Raw genomic sequence first — 18,022 nt, forward strand, 5'->3', positions numbered from 1 at the left:
GTGGTGACAGTGACCTTGAATGGCGCAGAGTAAAAAAAAATTAAATTCCTTGTGATGCCACAGCTCTGCACGCCTATACTAGTGGGGTTGACCTTTCAGTGTCACCTTAAGAGTGTCACTATGGAATATGATGAGCCCTATTCCTCTCTTCCCACCCACCCCTCCCCCATCATGGTCTGCAACCAATAGGTTTTAAACCGCCCACCCTCCCCTCCGAACGAGTCTAACCAGCAACCCACAACCCGCCCATTTCGTGCGACCTGTGCGCTGTCCACTCTCCGGATCTTCTCCCCCCACCTCTGTTCGCCAACCTCACTCCCGACTGTAACCCATACCACCAAGACCAAGCGATACAGTGCTGGGGACAGGGTCTTTATCAAATCAAAGGTGAGACAGCTCCTGACCAAGGGGATCATCAAACTCAGTACCAGCTACTGGAGAGCTTGGGTAGTAGTGGTTAAGGGTGGGGAAAAATACCGAATGGTTGTCGACTACAGTCAGACCATTAACAGGTTTATGCAACTGGACGTGTGTCCCCCTCCTCCAAATAGCTGACCCCATGGTAAAGCAAATTGCCCAATATTGGGATAAAGTCGGCATACCACCAGCTCCCTATCCACCTGGAGGACCGCCAGTACACTGCATTTGAGGTGGATGGCCACCTCTAGCACTTTCTGAGGGTCCCTTTAGGGGTCACCAATGGAGTCTCCATCTTCCAGAGGGAGATGGACTGAATGGTGGACGAGCACGGGCTGCTGGCCACATTCACTATCTGCAGCCACGATCTGCAGGACTGATGCCAACCTCCAGAAATTCTTCCAGAGAGCCAAAACCCTTAACCTCATCTACAACAAAGATAAATGTGTATTCCACACATCATGCATGGGTATACTCGTCTGCGTCATGGAAAATGAAGTATTGGCCCCGATCCCAACTGCAAGCACCCCCTGTTGGAGTTCTCACTTCCCCACAGCCTCAAGACCCTGGATAGGTGCCTGGGGTTTTTTTCCTATTATGCCCAGTGGGTCCCTAACTATGCAGATAAGGCCTGCCCCTTGTAAAAGCCACCTCCTTTCCCCTGTCGGCAGAGGATTGTTTTTAAAGTTCTTTTTTTGAAGTCTTCACATCCTGGAATTTGTGCTTCAAGTTCCCTAATGACTCATTGTGCACAAACCATTGCGCTCCAAGTATCTTTTTAAATTTTTTTTTAATATGTATGTTCATGTTTTCTTCTTTCCAACATGTTCAATAAGAATGATTTCCTATTTGTCTCTGTTCTGAAATCACAAGCCACAGTTGTTACACTCAGTAAAAGCCTGGTTTTCTTTTCACCTCACTTAACATAAATTTTTTTTTTGTTTTTTTCTGTAGTCGAAAGGAGAGAAGTATGAAAGAAACCAACTAAACTTGACTGTTCACAGGGAAGGGGGGCATTAACTTTGAGCAGAATCCTAAGGGGGCTATAGCCAAGAAAAAGGTTGAGAATGGCTGCATCAATCTTGGGAACGCTTAAGTTAATATAAAAGTTTTTATAATTGATTTTGCCAGCTGGCTCTCGGTTCATTTTTTTCTATCATTATAATCATTTTTTTTTCTGGATGGTAAAATTTTCTCTTCCATCTGGTTCTCCACTGGTCTTTGAAGCAAGATGTAGACCTTGACTTCCTTGGCTTGGAATAGAAGGGATTCCCTCCTCAAGAGGCTTGTCAAGATTTCAAACTGGAGCAGGAAGTTATATAACCCAAAAAACACCCTTGCACTTGGTCAGACTAAAAGAGGTGTTTGAGGAGATAATAGTACAGAAAAACAAATCTACTGTAAGGCAGCCATTCTCAACAGGGGTCATATGCTCCACCCCCACAGGGCCACCATACATTTAAGGGGGACCACGGACTGAAATCTTAAAATATTCTTATGTACTGGTAGCCAGTAGAAGTACGGAAGAAACTGACTAAACGGCTGCTTCATAGGAAAGGGGTCCGTAAACTTTATGTAGAGTCCTTAGGGAACTAAAGAAAAAGTCATGAATGGCTGCTGTAAGGTACAGAATAGAACAACACTTGATGAAACAGAAGTCTGAGCAAATCTAGTGATGACTAAACAAGTTATGAGAGATAAGTTTTAATCTTTGCTGCTTAGATTTTCAGAAGTAAATATAATATTTACTTGGTTCAACTCCAATGACATACTTTGGAGCTGTAGAATATTCATATAATCAATGTTAAATTAACTAGTCTTTTAACACATTCAATTGTATGAATTTCAGGTTATCCTCAATGATATTCCAAGTGAGTTTTTTGGAGGGAACACTGCTACAAAAAGAGCTCCAGCTACATGTAAGTGGCCTGATGGTTATCTGGGAATTTTCTATTTAACTTTATCTTCTCTATATTTAAAAAGTGATCCTCTTGTAAGAAATTCAATTGGTCCAAAGAATGTGAATTCTGTGAAATATTGGATTTCAATTTTTTTTTTCCATCTATCGTGTAAATTTTTAAATAGGCTGATCTTTCGAATTTAGCAAAGCACTAGATTCTTAGACAAATCAAATCAGGTTCTATCTGCTATAAGAAAAATTAAATAGGTGATATATAATGTCAAATTATGTACAAGTCAAGCCAAATTATCCCCACATTTCTACATAGAATCTTGTTGAAATCATGAGCAGTTCTGGGCAACCAAGTCACAGAGAATACGGCCAATCTACAAAAAATCTACAGGACAATTCTTAAAATAATTGAGCAACTAGAGAATGAAACATAAGTATGGGATCAAAGAAATGAAATTCTCAGAGGAGTCACGTGATGGAGTAGTGGCTAGTCGACGAGAACCAGCCCTCTCCAGAGAAAAGAAAAAAAAGTTTGGAAAAACAAACAGAGCTCATTGAACAAAATACAGGAAAAGAAAGATAAAGTTACAGAGAAGAGACAGAAGATGGCACCCAAAAGAGAGAAAATAAGAATAACTGAGAAAAGGGAAGAAGGAAAATCACTGGAGAAGAAAGAAGGCATTACCTGCACATCGGAGCCACCGTGGAGAGGAGCAGCCGATCTCCGACGTTGGTGAGTCCCCGGAGGAATATTGTCCTCCCGACCGGTGGACTTAAAAAATGGCTCTCAAAGCCAAGGAAAGGTGCACAACTGCGCAACCGCGAAGAGTCGTGCGTGCTGAGACCGCGAGGAGTCGTGCGTGCTGAGACCGCGAGGAGTCGTGCGTGCTGAGACCGCGAGGAGTCGTGCGTGCTGAGACCGCGAGGAGTCGTGCGTGCTGAGACCGCGAGGAGTCGTGCGTGCTCAGAGCACAAGTAAAAGAAAAAATTAACACCGGCAGGAAAGGGACTCAGCTGAGGAGCAGCCACCTGAGAGACGCCCAGCCATCGGAGCGTTCGGCTGGGGGAAGCAAGCAAGAAAGAAGAAAAGAAGAGTGGTGAGAAAGAGAATGAAGGGCTGGAAGAGGGTGGAAGAGGGAACAACCTGCGGCAGGAGGCCCAGTGGTGGGTCGGCCTGCAGCGGGGGGCCCTGCAACGGGTCATCCTGCATCAGAAGACTCAGCAGCTGGAGGCCCAGCAAGGATACAGAAGCAGCTCATCAGAGAAGGATGAAGATACATAGATACAGAGAAGAGAAGAAGACACAGACATAGATACAGACACAGAAGAAGATGAGGAAGACCAAGAATTTCAAAGGAAAGAAGAAGGTAAAATGGAAGGACAAATTTAGATAAAGCCTTTTTCAAAGAACAAATGAGGTCATTAAAAAAATGGCTATCGTTAGAATTTAGTTCAATCAAAAGAAAAATGAAAAGAGCTGAAGACAAAATGCAAAGCTTAGATTTGGTCATGACTGAAATAGAGAAAAGAGTAGAAAATGTGGAGGAAAGAGAAGCTGCTGTAGAAATGGAGATAAATGATTTAAGAGGGAAGTTGGAAGAGAGCGAAAAAAAAATTAAAGAGACACAAGATTTATTGTCACAAAAAATTGACGTATTGGAAATCTACAGTAGGCCTGAATAGTGGGCCTGAAAGAGGGTCAAAGATGAAGGAATTTATTAAAGGATGGATCCCGAAGGTGTTGGGAACGACAGATACACATGAAGAAATAGAAATCGAAAGGGCGCAGAGCGCTAGTACCGAAACTGCCACTACATCAAAAACCAAGGTCTACATTGGTAAAATTTCTAAGATATACGACAAGAGAGAACATACTGGAGCAGGCAAGAAAGAAGGTTAGAGAAGACAACAAACCATTGGAATATAAGACACAAAAAATATTTTTTTACCCAGACATAAGCTTTGAACTTTTAAAGAAGAGGAAGGAATCCAATATGGCGAAAACAATCTTATGGAAGAAAGGTTATAACTTTATATTATGACATGCAGCAGTACTCAAAGTATTTATCCCTGGGGAACAGAATAGACTGTTCTCGGATCCAAAGAAAGCCCAAGAATTTGCTGAATGTTTGCAAGAAATTATACAAAAATATGTAAAAATATAAAGATTTAAAGATGGAGAAGAGAAGGGGAATAGGGGGGGAAAAAAGAGAGAAAAAGCTTTGTTACATGTATAGGAAAATAGTGTTCTCTGGTGGGGAGCTGGGGTGGGAGGATAACGGTCACTGTGAAATCGGTTGACGCTTGCGTGCAAGTTTGCAAACCGAATTGAAAGGGAAGTTGTGGTTGCCGTCAAGGGGCAACCCAAGGAGGGGGGGTTCATTTGGGGTTAAAGGACTATTGCTTGTGGGGAATGTTGGGGTATTTCATGTCTTAAGTGCGTTGTCATAATATTGAGATTAAAAAGGAAAACTTAAAGAACAGTAATGTTTAAAACAAAAAAGGGATGGAGGTGGTGAAGAGGTGGAAAAGAAGTGAAAATAAAGATATAAGATGGCCATGTTGAACTATATGACTATAAACATTAATGGAATACATAACCAAATTTAAGTGCATCTCATTGGGGAAAAATCACATATAATTTAAAGGACAAAGTTACAATGTTTGAAAAAACCTGGGAACCAAAGAGCAGGCCTCAGACCACCACCTAAAATGATAACAAGATTAACACGATTAGATTTAATGTGTATAAATAGATGACACGTCTTTTTTGTTTGTATTCCTTTTGTATGAAGATGTTGTTTTATTGTATTTTACATGTTCAATATTTACTATTTTTGGAGGGGGGGTGGGAAGGGGAGGAGCGATGGGGGGTAAAAAGAGAAAATGTATATTTAAAGAGATGCATCTGTAAATATTTTGGTTGATATGGTTCATAGTGCAATAAATAAAGAATTACAAAAAGAACTGAAATTCTCAAAACTAGAAGAAAGCATATTTTTTCTTGGAATGAACAGGACAAGTTGAGACTATTTGAAGTATTTGAGATAGAATAAGGGGGATCCAAGTGTAATTTAGATTTGGATAGTACATTAACTAAATATGGTTTCAGGAGAAACTTCCTATGGGATATTATCTCTGCAAATGAGTCAGCAGGCAAATTGGACAAAGTAAATTGGGGAAACAGAGCAGCAGGAAATCGAATGCATTCATTGGACATATTATCTTTTATAACCATTCAGTATATTTTGTAGACTTTGGCAGTCATTGTAATTTTAAGAATTAAAATAAAGTACAAAGGTTATCAAATGCACAGCTGAAACAAAATTAATTTGACAATTATTAGATTATCAGAATAGCTTATTATTGAGCTGAGCAACAATGTGCAGGAAAACTACAGTGTATGAAATGCAAATTCAGCATCAGATATGAAAAATGTAAAACAGATTCAGGAGTCCTGTATTATCATGTACATAATGCACAAAGATTGTTCACATTTATTTGCTGTTGAGGCACACAGAGGAGCCATTAACCTGGCAAATCTTCCAAAAAGAGAGATAGAAGCAAAGGAGAGGCCGTTAAGAGACACCGAGTGTCAGCGGATTCACCTCCTGCACTCCTGTAACCTCTATAGCCAAGTGGCCTCCTGTCTGTTCCAGCGGTGAATCTGTGCTCCCTAGTTCTGGACCTCTTGTTTGATTTGGAAGCTGTCAGTGCTCGAGGCCCTTTGGGATCACTTCTTGCCATCGGCACCTTCAAGTCCCACTCCTGACGTGGTTCTCGTGGGCCTGTCTCCTGCAGCCCATTGTGTATTCCTTTGGCCTCCAAGTCACCTTCCCTGTAGGGCCCTCTCCCAGGGTTCAACTTCTCCTACTCTGGGGCTCTGCACCTGTCTGCTGATCCCAAGAATCCCACAACCCTCTTGGCTGTGTAGTGCCACATTTTCATCTTGGGAAGGATTTGTTTTTGAAGTTCAGCAGCTAAAATGTACTGAAAGCTTAGATGAGTTGAGACCAGTGAAGCTAGCGGGTCAAGCGGGATTAGCATTTTCAAAGCTTGTGATTGATCACATGGACTTTTGTTATTTAGATGGTCCAACAGATTCAAGATTATCACACCATGAGAACTTGAGAAATAATTTTGGACAGAACATGAATGCTGCAAGTTTAAATTCCCACGAGTTAAGAATGGCACAACCACAAGGTAAAGTGAAAACTTTTCAACAAATGTTGGGGGGAAAATATCTCATGGTCTTTCGGAAGTTGTTTTTTTTAATGTGCTGCTTTTGTATTTCAGATCCCCAGTTTGATCCTAAATTTTCACCACGAGAAAATTATAAAAATAGTTTCCGTGGTGATATGAAAAATTCGTTCGAAACAAGAATGCTATATCCACAAGGCATGTTTTTAATTAAAGTGTGGAAGATAATGTTTTTTTTAATATATCTGTTGACATGGATAATTATAATTGCTCTGTGTTTGGCCTTACAGATGAACAATTAGGTAACAGATTTTCAAGATACGAGAACTTTGGAAATAATTTTGACCAGCATCTTAACAGGGAAAGTTCCAGTTGCTATGAATCAAGAATGCCATGTTCTCAAGGTAAATAATTTAGACATACAGCACTATAACAGGCCAATTCGGTCCTATGAGTCCATGCCATCCAATTTACACCCTAATATATTTTAAAAGGGTGGGAGGAATCCAGAGGCCCCCAGAGAAAACCCATGTAGACACGGAGAATATACAAACAGCGCGGGATTTTAACCCAAGTCCAGACACCATTGCTGGCGTGGTAAAGACGTTGCACTAACCACTACATTATTACAAAATTACAGAAATAATTTCCAATCGACATCCTGTATAAAATACACTATATTTAATTATTGTCTGACTTCTCTGATATTTAGTGATCTAACGCATCTCTGGGTTGACTATTTGCTCCACATTTTTCTTTCTCAATCAGCTGGGAACTGTTTCATTATCTATTTTGAGTAGAAATTGATGTGTGGGTTTTTCTTTAATAATTTCTAATTGAGTTATCATCTGAAGAGGAAAAAATGGATTAACTCTTAGATATGTCACTGAAGCTAAATATTGCTATGATCTGAATTTTATTTCAAACTAATGTCTGATATTTCCCACATAAAGGGGCTGCAGTTTTATCCATGCTTTCAATGAGGCTGACGTTTGAAAGGAATTACAACAGCCATAAATTATTTTCTGGCACAAAAAAAAACGACCCAGTCAAGTTGATTATTAATATTAATTGTAAAGAAGAGCTGTATTCAAATAGTCCCTGACTTATCGACCTAGTTTCATTCTGACCAATCTGTGGTATTTCAAAATGGACGTAAATCAGAAATTAACTATCCGTTTTATTGCTTGTAAATACAACATGATGCCCACCAAGACCAGTTCTCGCAAGAGGTTGGCCACCCCACCATAGGTGCTATTTTCCATGGATAGACCCTTATTTTGAACCCAAAAACGTAAATATTTACATATATTATTTCTTTTTTTAAATGTATACAGTTTTTTTGGTCGTACTTATAGATGGTCACATAGGTCGTAATTCGGGGTCTACTTGTAATATTGTCAGACAAAGTTGTAAACTGAGGATGAGAAGCAGTTTGGATTTCTGCAGAGAAATTTGTGAAGAGGATAAGAACTTGCAGGGGAAAATAAAGTGGGCTATAAAAGCTTTCACAAAAGGAGAAGAGAAGGTAATGTCAAGAATAATTCCTCATGGGAAACTGCAGAGCAATTAAACAAGATTTTTGGTTCAGTCTTTATTGATGTAGATAGAAGTAACTTTCAATAAATCAGAATTTAATAAAGGTTAGGAACGTGACAAAATTGTGCTCAAACAAAAATAATGACACTGAAAGGAAATAAATCCCCAGAACTTAACAATTTACAACCCAGAATATTAAAAATAGTTGAAGAAATAGTATATGCATTTTTAATTGTACTGCAGAAATCTATAGATTATAGAATAAATGTAAATTTAGTTCATGGATGTAGAATGGTGCCAAATGTAACCCCATTATTTTTTTTTAAATGTCTGCAACAACTGGAAAATACAGCCTTTTTTTTGGTCACATTTGCAAAGAAACAGTATAAAGCTTTATTTCAGATTTATTGTCAGAACAGATGTATTATATCATATACAACCCTGAGCTTGTTTTTCTTATGGGCGAGGCAGAATGTTAGAATTGTAAAAGAAAATCTACATCACATGCACATGTAAACAAACTGCAATAAAGGAAAAAAAATCAATAAAGTGCAAAAGTAAGAGTTCTAAATGATTTCCTGATTGAGTTTGTCATTGAGGAGTCTTGCGGAAGGGAGCAGCTGTTCCTGAACTCCTGGTGCAAGTCTTGAGGCACCTATTCCTCTTTCCTGATGGCAGCAGCAAGAACAGAGCTTGTGATGGATGGTGTGGATCTTTAATGATTGCTGCTGCTCTCTGACACAGTGTTCCTTGGAGATTTTTTGATGGTATGGTAGGTTTTGTCTGTGATAATGTATGGCTGTGGTATTTCTTTCATTCATTCCTTAAACATCAATCACAATGTAGGCAACGGACAAAACTGACAGCCCTTTATGTGCTTGGTTGTGTCCATTACTTTTTGCAGGGTTTATGCTCAAGCGTATTGGTGCCCCCAAACTAGACCGTGATGCCGCTGGTCAGCACACTTTCTACCGCACATCTGTTTCCGATGTCATACCAAACCTCCACAAACTCCTAAGGAAGTAGACCCACTGACGTGCTATCTTTAAGAAGCCATTTGTGTGTCATGTCTCGGAAAGATCCTTCAAGATGGTGACTCCCAAGAACTTAAATTTGCTCACCCTCTCCAACTCTAATACCCTAATATTCACTGCATTGTACACATCTGGTTTTCACTTCCTGAAGTCAATAATCAGATCCTTGGTTTTGATGAGATTGAGTGCAAGGTGGTTGTTGGTGCATCATTCAGCCAAGTTTTCAATCTCCCTCCTGTAGACTGACAGCTCCTTTTTGTACAATGCACTACCGTGGTATTGTCAGTGAATTAGTAGATGGTAGTGTTGTTGAGCTGAGCCACACAGTCATAGCTTTAAAGTGAGTAGAGCTGTGTGGTGCTCCGATGGAGATAGTGGAGGAGATGTCTTGGGCTCTGGTTGAATCGAAACATGGTTTGTTGGGTTCTTGGTGATGTTTACTTGGAATCAGAATTTATTGTCATGAATATGTCATGAAATTTGTTTTGTGGCAGCTTCACAGTTTATACAAACATTTGTATAAACTACCTTACAACATTTTTTTTTAATCGTTCAGGAAAAGGTTAGGCAGTGCTTGTGGTTCATTGTTCATTCAGGAATCTGATGGCAGTGGGAAAGAAGCTGTTCTTGTGCCACTGCGTGTTTGTCTTCAGCCTCCTGTACTTTTTCTCAATGGTCGCAGAGTGAGGAGAGCATGATCTGGGTGGTGGGGGTCCTTGAGGATAGAGGCTGCTTTCTTAACATACTGCTTTTTGTACATGTTCTAAATGGAGTGAAGACTGGTGTCTGTGATGTCGCAGGCTGAACTAACAACCCTCCGGAGTTTTTTCCTGTCCTGAGTATTGGCTCCTCCATACCAGACAGTGATGCAACCAGCCAGAATGCTCGCAGGGTACACCTGTAGAAGTTTTTGAGTCTTTGGTGACGTACCGAATCTCCTTAAACACCTCATACAATATAGCCGCTGGCAAGCCTTCATGTGTGCGTTGAAATGGAGGCTCCAGGACAGATCCTTGTGATGTTAACACCCAGGAATTTGTTCTTGACACTCTCCACTGCTAAGCCCTCGATGAGGGCTGGTTCACGTTCTCCTGACTTCTTCCTGAAGAACTTCTAAGAATTTGAAGCTCTCCACTATCTCTACACTATTCATAAATACAGGAATGTGTGCTCCTCTGTCCTGAAATCAGTGTCAGCTCTTCGCTGATATTGCGGAAGACATTGTTTTCCTGACACCATGGCACCAGACTCTCCATTACCTTCCTATATTCCATTTCATTGTTGTTTGAAATCTAGACTGTGACAATGATGTTATCTGCAAACTTGCAGAAAATGCAGACATATATTTTAAAGAATAAAATAACTTGACACTTGAAAAATTGCACATCAACATGGATTTCTGGAAGGGAAATAATGTTTATGAATTTACTGAAGGTGTAGAATATTTACAGTTTCAAAAATTCTTTGATAAACTCCCACAGAAAAGAGTTGATATGTAAAATTAAAGTTAGGATATTGGGTATAATGTGTTAGCATGCATTGAAAATTGGTTTGACAAAAGAGGGGCCAGAGAAGATCATTCATCTTTTCTGAGTGGTATATACACTGATAACACTGTAATCCTAGTGGGATGGTGAATTGTTTGGAAAATTAAAGAATAAGAGAACACAAGAAATAGGAGTAACAATAGCATCTGGCCATTGGTGTTGAATACAGATAGAGGCCTACAGATGGTTCCATCGCAATACAGTTCTCGCGTTTTTAGACCAGTTCTCATGCTTTTTCAATTTACGATAATTTTGGCTTACAATGGGACTCCCGGCACCAAACTCCATCATAAGTCGGGGTCTACCTGTAATGTCATTGAATGATCTGTCCATGGCTTGGCTTATCTTGTTCCACATCCCCTTTAAATACCCTGTTTTTCAAAGGTTTTATCTACTTATGCCTTAAATACAGTTAATGAGGCATCCTCTATTGCTTCATGAGCAGAAAATACTACAAATTCACTACTCTCTGGGAGAAGCAGTTCATCTTCTTTTGTTTTAAGTTCACTGCTCCAAATCTTGAGGCTTTGTCACTCAATTTTAGAGTTGTCTCCCAGTGGAAACAATCTCCCTGCCTTTATCTTGCTTATTATTTGCCCACCAATATCTCTGCAGACCCACTGTGTCCTCTACACAATTGCATTTTCACTCATTTTAGCTTCATCTGCGAACGCTATGCTACAGTACACAAAAGTTGTGGAGAAACTCAAGTCATGTAGAATCAATGGAAAGGAGAAGCCAGTTGATGTTTCAGGCCTAAACAGCAAAAGAAGGGCTTCGGCCCAAAACATTAATTGCTTTCTGTTTTCTGTGGATGCTGCATGACCTGCTGAGTTTCTCCAATATTTTTGTCTACTGCACTAGACCCCAACATCTGCAGATTTTTTTCTTCTTAAATGCACTGTACTTGGTCCCCTCTTCCAAATTATTACTTCTACATTGTAATCATTTGTGGCCCTGCATCAATCTCTGTTCCACTCTGCTTCTCACTGATTACTAATCAGAGAAACATCCATTTATGGCAGTGGTTTTCAAACTTTCTTTCATTAAGTAACCCTATGCCATAGGTGCTCTGTAATTAGTAAGGGATTACTTAAGGTGGTATGATTTATGCCAATTCTCTGCCTTCCATTTGTTTACCAATGCACAGGGGCAAATAAAGGAAAAAAATGTGTCTTTGTTCCTAACATTATGGAGGGCACTCTATTTCTAATTTCTCCATGGTCAAACCAAAATGTATACTAATAACCCTGAATAAAATCTGGAATGTGCACTTTAATCACATGTGAATTGTTTGATTACAAATTTCAAACTGTAGAGCACAGAGGCAATTAAAGATTTTTTTTAAAGTGTCTTTGTCCCAAACATTACGAGTGGCACTATGGATGTCTGCAATGGATGGGAGGCAGAGCCTGTGATAGCCTTGACAATGTTTACTATTTTCTGCTGCCTTATTTAATATTGTGTATATAGATTTTTTTTAAAAGATTTAAAATTGCGATGTCCATTTTCTTATCCTCCCGTTGGATATAAATGTTGCTGGCTAAGCCAGCAAATATGTCCAGTTCTAATTTCTGTTGGGGTGATGGTTGTTCTTCCATCAGTCACAGATTTTTCCACCACCAGGCACCAAGTTACTGATTTACTGAGAAATGGGTAATACCTTTGAACAAATCACCAATAGCCAGTGTACAGCAAACAATTATGAAGGTAAACAGCATACTGGCCTTCATTGCAAGAGAACTTGAGTACACAAGTAAAGGTGTCTTCCTGTAATTATACTGGGCCTTGATGAGACTGCACCAGGTACTGTGTGAAGTCCATCTTTTTTTTTTTGAAAAAAATGTGCATGCCACGGAGGGATAGCTGTTTAACGTATCAGGAGAGATGACTTGTTTTTAAATAAAAACTTTCACTTAATCCTTTAACTATGTGGGCACCTGGGAAATGCTACTTGTCCAAACAATCATTCATAATGGTTTATCTGTACAAAACAAGGAACCTATTCTAATTTATTTAGATCTTTATAGTTTGAAAGTTTATACAACATTCACTGCCATAAGTTGTTCAGCAATTTTTATAACCTGCTTCCTTCACATTAACATATTGAAAAAAATGTAGCTTGCCATGTTCTCCAAATCAAATTCCTCTTGTTTTGCTTTTTGAAGATTACCAATCATCTGGAGACATTTTACAAGACAGGAGGAAAAATATAAAATCTGAAGTGCTCGATATGGATTGGAACTCTGACAATATACAAGACTTTGGAGATGGGTGCAGAAGAAGAGAGCTAATGAGGTAATTTAAGTTTGAGGGCAATTTTGTATGCTGAGGTAAATTTAAATTTCTGTTGAACGCATTATTTGAGTAATGATTTAATTACTTGGGTGAATTATATGGTTGCTGTACCCCTTTTTCTTTTACAATAGTAACTTGTATTTTACAGTAAGTTTTTTTTAACTTTGCCATTGCTGTTAATGTATAATTTTTGCTTCTTGCCTAGGAGTTATCAGAATGAAAACAAAGGATCTGATGTTGATGATGGATGGATGCAGAATGAGGCAAGTTGTGGCCCAGTTTTTTGTGTGACTTGTGTGAAGTGACTCCCTGCTGTGGGTTGCTTTCATAGAGAAGTGCTCTCAAAGCTGAACCTTGTGATTACAAAGCCAATCACTGTTTTAAGTTTTCAATTGATTCAGCAGTTAGCTAAAATCATTTCCTTTTGTATATTTAAATGTTGTAAAATGTTTATTAATGGATTTGAGACAATAAGTATACTAAGTATATTAGTATCTATTTGGGAGTACATTGGGCCTAAAGAACTGTAAGTCTGTTTCCTATTCTCTTTAATAGTAAATATCTAGTATATTACTTTTTCCAATTCTTGTCCTTTCCCCAATTCATGAAGGTAGTGGTTTATCCTGAGTATGGTTACATCAATAAAGGTAATCCTGCAGAATACAAAAAAGGTCACAACCTTTGTAGCTGAAGTAAAATGGTGATTGACATCAGTTGCTAATAATGAAGTTTCAAAAGCAATTATGATACAGTTGTCACCTGATATTGGCAAAAACTTGGGTATTTATTGTTGGGTCAGAAATTTGGATAATGGAGTAAAAATAAGCCTGGCAAATGGAATCATAATCTACAGTAGCCACAATGAATGTTTTAAGATGCCTGAAACAGAGTCTGCTAAGCATTTATAGATTTCTATTTGAGCTCGCATTGTTTTCTCGAGACAAATCATGCTTTCCGGTAGCAGGGTTTTGCTCTTGAACTGGCAGCCAACAATTTGTAATATGTGACACCTGAATTTCTAAGTGTTGGTGGTAAGCTTTCTAAAAGGGTATTTTCAACAAGCACTACAGTTTTTTTTAAAATCTGGTAAAAGTTTGGAATATTTTACCAACACATCATTTAAATGTTAAAGGTGTAACAAAGAATATCCAATCCTCAATAAGGTTGACACCATGGTTATCAGTGTTCCTTCATTGTGAGATCAATGTAGATTCTCCAAAAAAAATCCCATCACAGGAAAATAAAATAAGGTAAATTCTCATCATAATGATAAGAAATTAATTGGGATCAGTGACTGAACATTTTGGACAACCTTTTTTAGCTGAGATATTATGCAGCTCCTTTTTGAACTGTGGGAGTAAATGCGCACAATCAGCTAACTTGTTAGGTATGTTGATAACCCTCTGATGTTGAACTTGGTTTAGTGCTCATTGTGTATGCTTCTTCATGTTTTTCTAATTTGCCTATTTCCAACATTCTGCCCACCCCAGTGGCCAACAGCAGCAATTTACTGTTATAAGTGAATTTGTTCTTGTCAAACAAAGTGTTACCTGATGCAATTTGTGAATTCTCTTAATGTAATATCTTTAGCCCAGCATTTCTTAAGTTTGTCTTATATATTTTTGTTTGAACCCCATCAGCTGGATGCTTCCAAAACTACCTATTCCAATCAGGAGGTCTTTGAATATTTGGTGAGTATAATTTGTTTTCTCTTTTTAGTCCATAAAAATATGTATTTATACTGCCATCAAAAGAATCAAAGCATTTTGATTGTTTGAAAATAAAAGTAGTTGTGAATTTGTCTGCATGTAAAATATTTTAAGTACAAACCTTTTGGTTTCTATCTGATACAGGATAATTGACTTAACATTATAACTCCTTATGCAATTGGATCCTTTATTTCCTCATCAGAAGATCCCAATCTCATCCTCGCTGACCATCAATGCAAGGTCACCTCTAGTCAACATTCTTTGTACCCTGCTCTATTCCCATGATTGCAGAGCCAAAATTTGTCTCCAAATTGTGGAAGATGTACTGGCTGGTTGTCTCATGGTCTGGTTGTCTCATGGTTTGAGTCTCCAGGAACACAGAAGCGTGCAGAGGGCGACAGACCTAGTCTGGTCCAAGACAGGAACTAATGTTCTGTCCATTAAAGACATTTAAAGTAAGATGCTGCATCAAGAAGGTGTCCAACATCAAACGATCCCTTCACTCTGGTCATGCTCTCTTCTCACCAGCACCTTTCAATTCACAATGTTTTTTCCCCCCCCCCCCCCCCTAGTTATAAGGCTGTCGAAGTTCCCCATACTACTCTAACTGTAACACGACACCAGCAAAACCAGATCTATTAGTGCTTTTTTAAATATTTATCTATTGCATAGTGATTTATTTTGTACTTTGTTTTTACATATGCATGCAGCTGTATAAGTAAGAATTTAATTGCATTTATACATTGTATTTTTACATATGACATTAAACACTCAGAATCAGAATTTATTATCAAGACCATGTCAAAAAATTGGTTGTTTTGCATAGCAAATATTGCTTTGACATTACATTTAAAATAAATAGTACATGAATAAGAGAGTGGTAGTGTATGTGATTCATTGTCCATTCAAAATCTTGCAGCAGAGAGGAGAAAGCTATCCTTGTGCTGCTGGGTGTTGGTCTTCAGACTCCTGTACTCCTTCGTGATGCTAACAATCTGAGAATGGGATGGCCTGAGTGATGAGGGTCTAGGAGGATAGAAGCTGCTTTCTTATGACACCATATTTTGCAGATGACCTCGATGGAGTGGAGACTGATGCCCATGAGTTCGCAATACTTTTTTTTCCTTGTCCTGTGCATTGGCACCTCCATATCAGACTGTGATGCAGAATTAACTCCACAATACACCTGTAGAAATTTGCGAGGGCCATCAGTGAAATACCAAATCTCCTCAAACTCCTCAAGAAGTATAGATGCTGGCAAGCCTTCTCCATGATTGCCACCTTCTCCATGAAGGCCTGAGGTCAGATCCTCAGAGATGCTGACAAGCAGGAAATTGAAGTTCTGAACTCTTTCCACTGCTGACCCCTTGATGAGGATTGGTTCATGTTCTTCTGATTACCCCTTCCTGAAGTCCACAATCAGCTTCATGGTTTTGCTGATGTTGTTGTGGCACCGCTCAACTAACTATCTCCTCCTGTGCGCTTTCTCATTACCATCTGTTATTCTGCCAATGACCATGGTGTCAATGGCACATTTGTAGATAGGATTTTAATTGTGCCTGGAACATTGTCAAAGGTGCATAATGGGGTTAGCACAACAGTGAAGAGATGTTTCCGAATCGTAATGATTGCGGTCTTCTGATGAGAAAGTCAAGAATCCAGAGGGGAGTACAAAGAACCATGTTTTAAAGTTTGTTTACCGGTTCTGAGGGTATGATCGTGTTGAAAGCTGAGCTGTAGTTAATGAAGTGCGTGTTGATGATGTACGTTGCGGTAGTCGAGGTGATCCAGAACGGAGTTGAGAGCCAGTGATCTTGCATCTGCTATAGAGCTATAGTGGTCATGCGGTATCAAGAGACTTGGGGAACTTTCCTGGGGATCTAATGGATATCCGGATCCAGAAACAGGAGGTTGTGAGTAAATTGTTGGGACTGAGGGCTGATAAATCCCCAGGGCCTGATGGGCTGTATCCCAGGGTGCTTAAAGAAGTTGCTATGGAAATTGTGGAAGCACTGGTCGACATTTTCCAAAGTTCCATAGATTCGGGGGTGGTCCCTGAGGATTGGAGAGTGGCTTATGTGGTGCCGATTTTTAAGAAGGGAGGGAGGGAGAAAACGGGAAATTATAGACCGGTCAGCCTGACATCGGTGGTGGGGAAGATATTGGAGTCTATCATAAAAGGAGTAATAGCAGAATACTTAGGCAGAAATAATAGTATAAGGGCTAGTCAGCATGGATTCCTTAAGGGTAAGTCATGCTTGACTAACCTTCTGGAATTTTTCGAGGATGTGACAAAGAGGGTGGACTTGGGAGAGCCAGTGGATGTGGTGTATTTGGACTTCCAGAAGGCCTTTGATAAGGTACCGCACGGGAGACTAGTGGGCAAGATCAGGGAGCATGGTATTGGAGGTAAGGTGCTGACATGGATAGAAAATTGGTTAAGAAATAGGAAACAAAGGGTTGGGGTAAGCGGGTCTTTTTCAGGATGTGACGAGTGAAGTGCCGCAGGGATCGGTATTGGGACCTCAGTTGTTTGTAATTTATGTAAATGATTTGGATGAGGGGATTATTAATAACTTGAGCAAATTTGCAGATGACACGAAATTGGGTGGCGGTGTGGGGTGTGAGGAGGATGTCAAGAAAATGCAGAGGGACTTGGACAAGTTGGGAGAGTGGGCTACTAAATGGAAGATGACGTTCAATGTAAGCAAATGTGAGGTTATCTATTTTGGGGGCAATAATAGGAAAGTTGAGTATTATTTAAATGGAGACAAGCTTGGGAGTGGGGAGGAGCAAATGGATCTGGAAGTACTTGTTCACCGGTCACTGAAGACTAGCATGCAGGTTCAGAAAGCTGTGAAGAAGGCAAATGGCATGTTGGCTTTCATAAAGAGGGGATTGGAGTATAGGAACAGAGACGCCCTTCTGCAGTTGTACAGGGCCCTGGTGAGACCCCACCTGGAGTATTGCGTCCAGTTCTGGTCTCCAATTTTGAGGAAGGACATACTAGCTATAGAGGGTGTGCAGCGCAGATTTACAAGGTAAGTTCCAGGGATGGCGGGGTTGACATATGCTGAAAGGCTAGAAAAACTGGACTTGTATCCGATGGAGTTTAGAAGGATGAGGGGGGGACATGATTGAGGTATACAAAATTATCAGGGGGATAGACAGGGTGAAGTCGGATTACTTGTTCCCAATGATGGGGGAGACGAGGACTAGAGGGCATAGTTTAAGAATACAGGGTAGGCCCTTTAGGACGGAGATGAGAAAACATTTTTTTACCCAGAGAAGTGTGAATCTGTGGAATGCTCTGCCACAGAGGGTGGTAGAGGCAGATTCGCTGATTATGTTCAAAAGAGAGTTAGA

The 18,022-nt window shown here is 39.7% G+C and overlaps 1 protein-coding gene across 5 annotated transcripts in view; it reads left to right on the forward strand.

The window, feature by feature from the left end:
* Nucleotides 1-18,022, forward strand: part of LOC138751383 (uncharacterized) — a 109,353-nt gene that overhangs the window by 68,459 nt on the left and 22,872 nt on the right. For all 5 annotated transcript variants that reach the window (XM_069913591.1, XM_069913590.1, XM_069913594.1 and 2 more), the window contains 7 exons: nucleotides 2,267-2,336; nucleotides 6,419-6,532; nucleotides 6,626-6,727; nucleotides 6,820-6,933; nucleotides 12,818-12,947; nucleotides 13,153-13,210; nucleotides 14,588-14,638. In XM_069913591.1, the coding sequence (XP_069769692.1) occupies nucleotides 2,267-2,336; nucleotides 6,419-6,532; nucleotides 6,626-6,727; nucleotides 6,820-6,933; nucleotides 12,818-12,947; nucleotides 13,153-13,210; nucleotides 14,588-14,638 (639 nt within the window). The remainder of the gene's footprint in view (nucleotides 1-2,266; nucleotides 2,337-6,418; nucleotides 6,533-6,625; nucleotides 6,728-6,819; nucleotides 6,934-12,817; nucleotides 12,948-13,152; nucleotides 13,211-14,587; nucleotides 14,639-18,022) is intronic.

The sequence above is a fragment of the Narcine bancroftii genome, chromosome 1 (assembly GCF_036971445.1).
Source record: "Narcine bancroftii isolate sNarBan1 chromosome 1, sNarBan1.hap1, whole genome shotgun sequence".
NCBI classification, from domain to species: Eukaryota; Metazoa; Chordata; class Chondrichthyes; order Torpediniformes; family Narcinidae; genus Narcine; species Narcine bancroftii.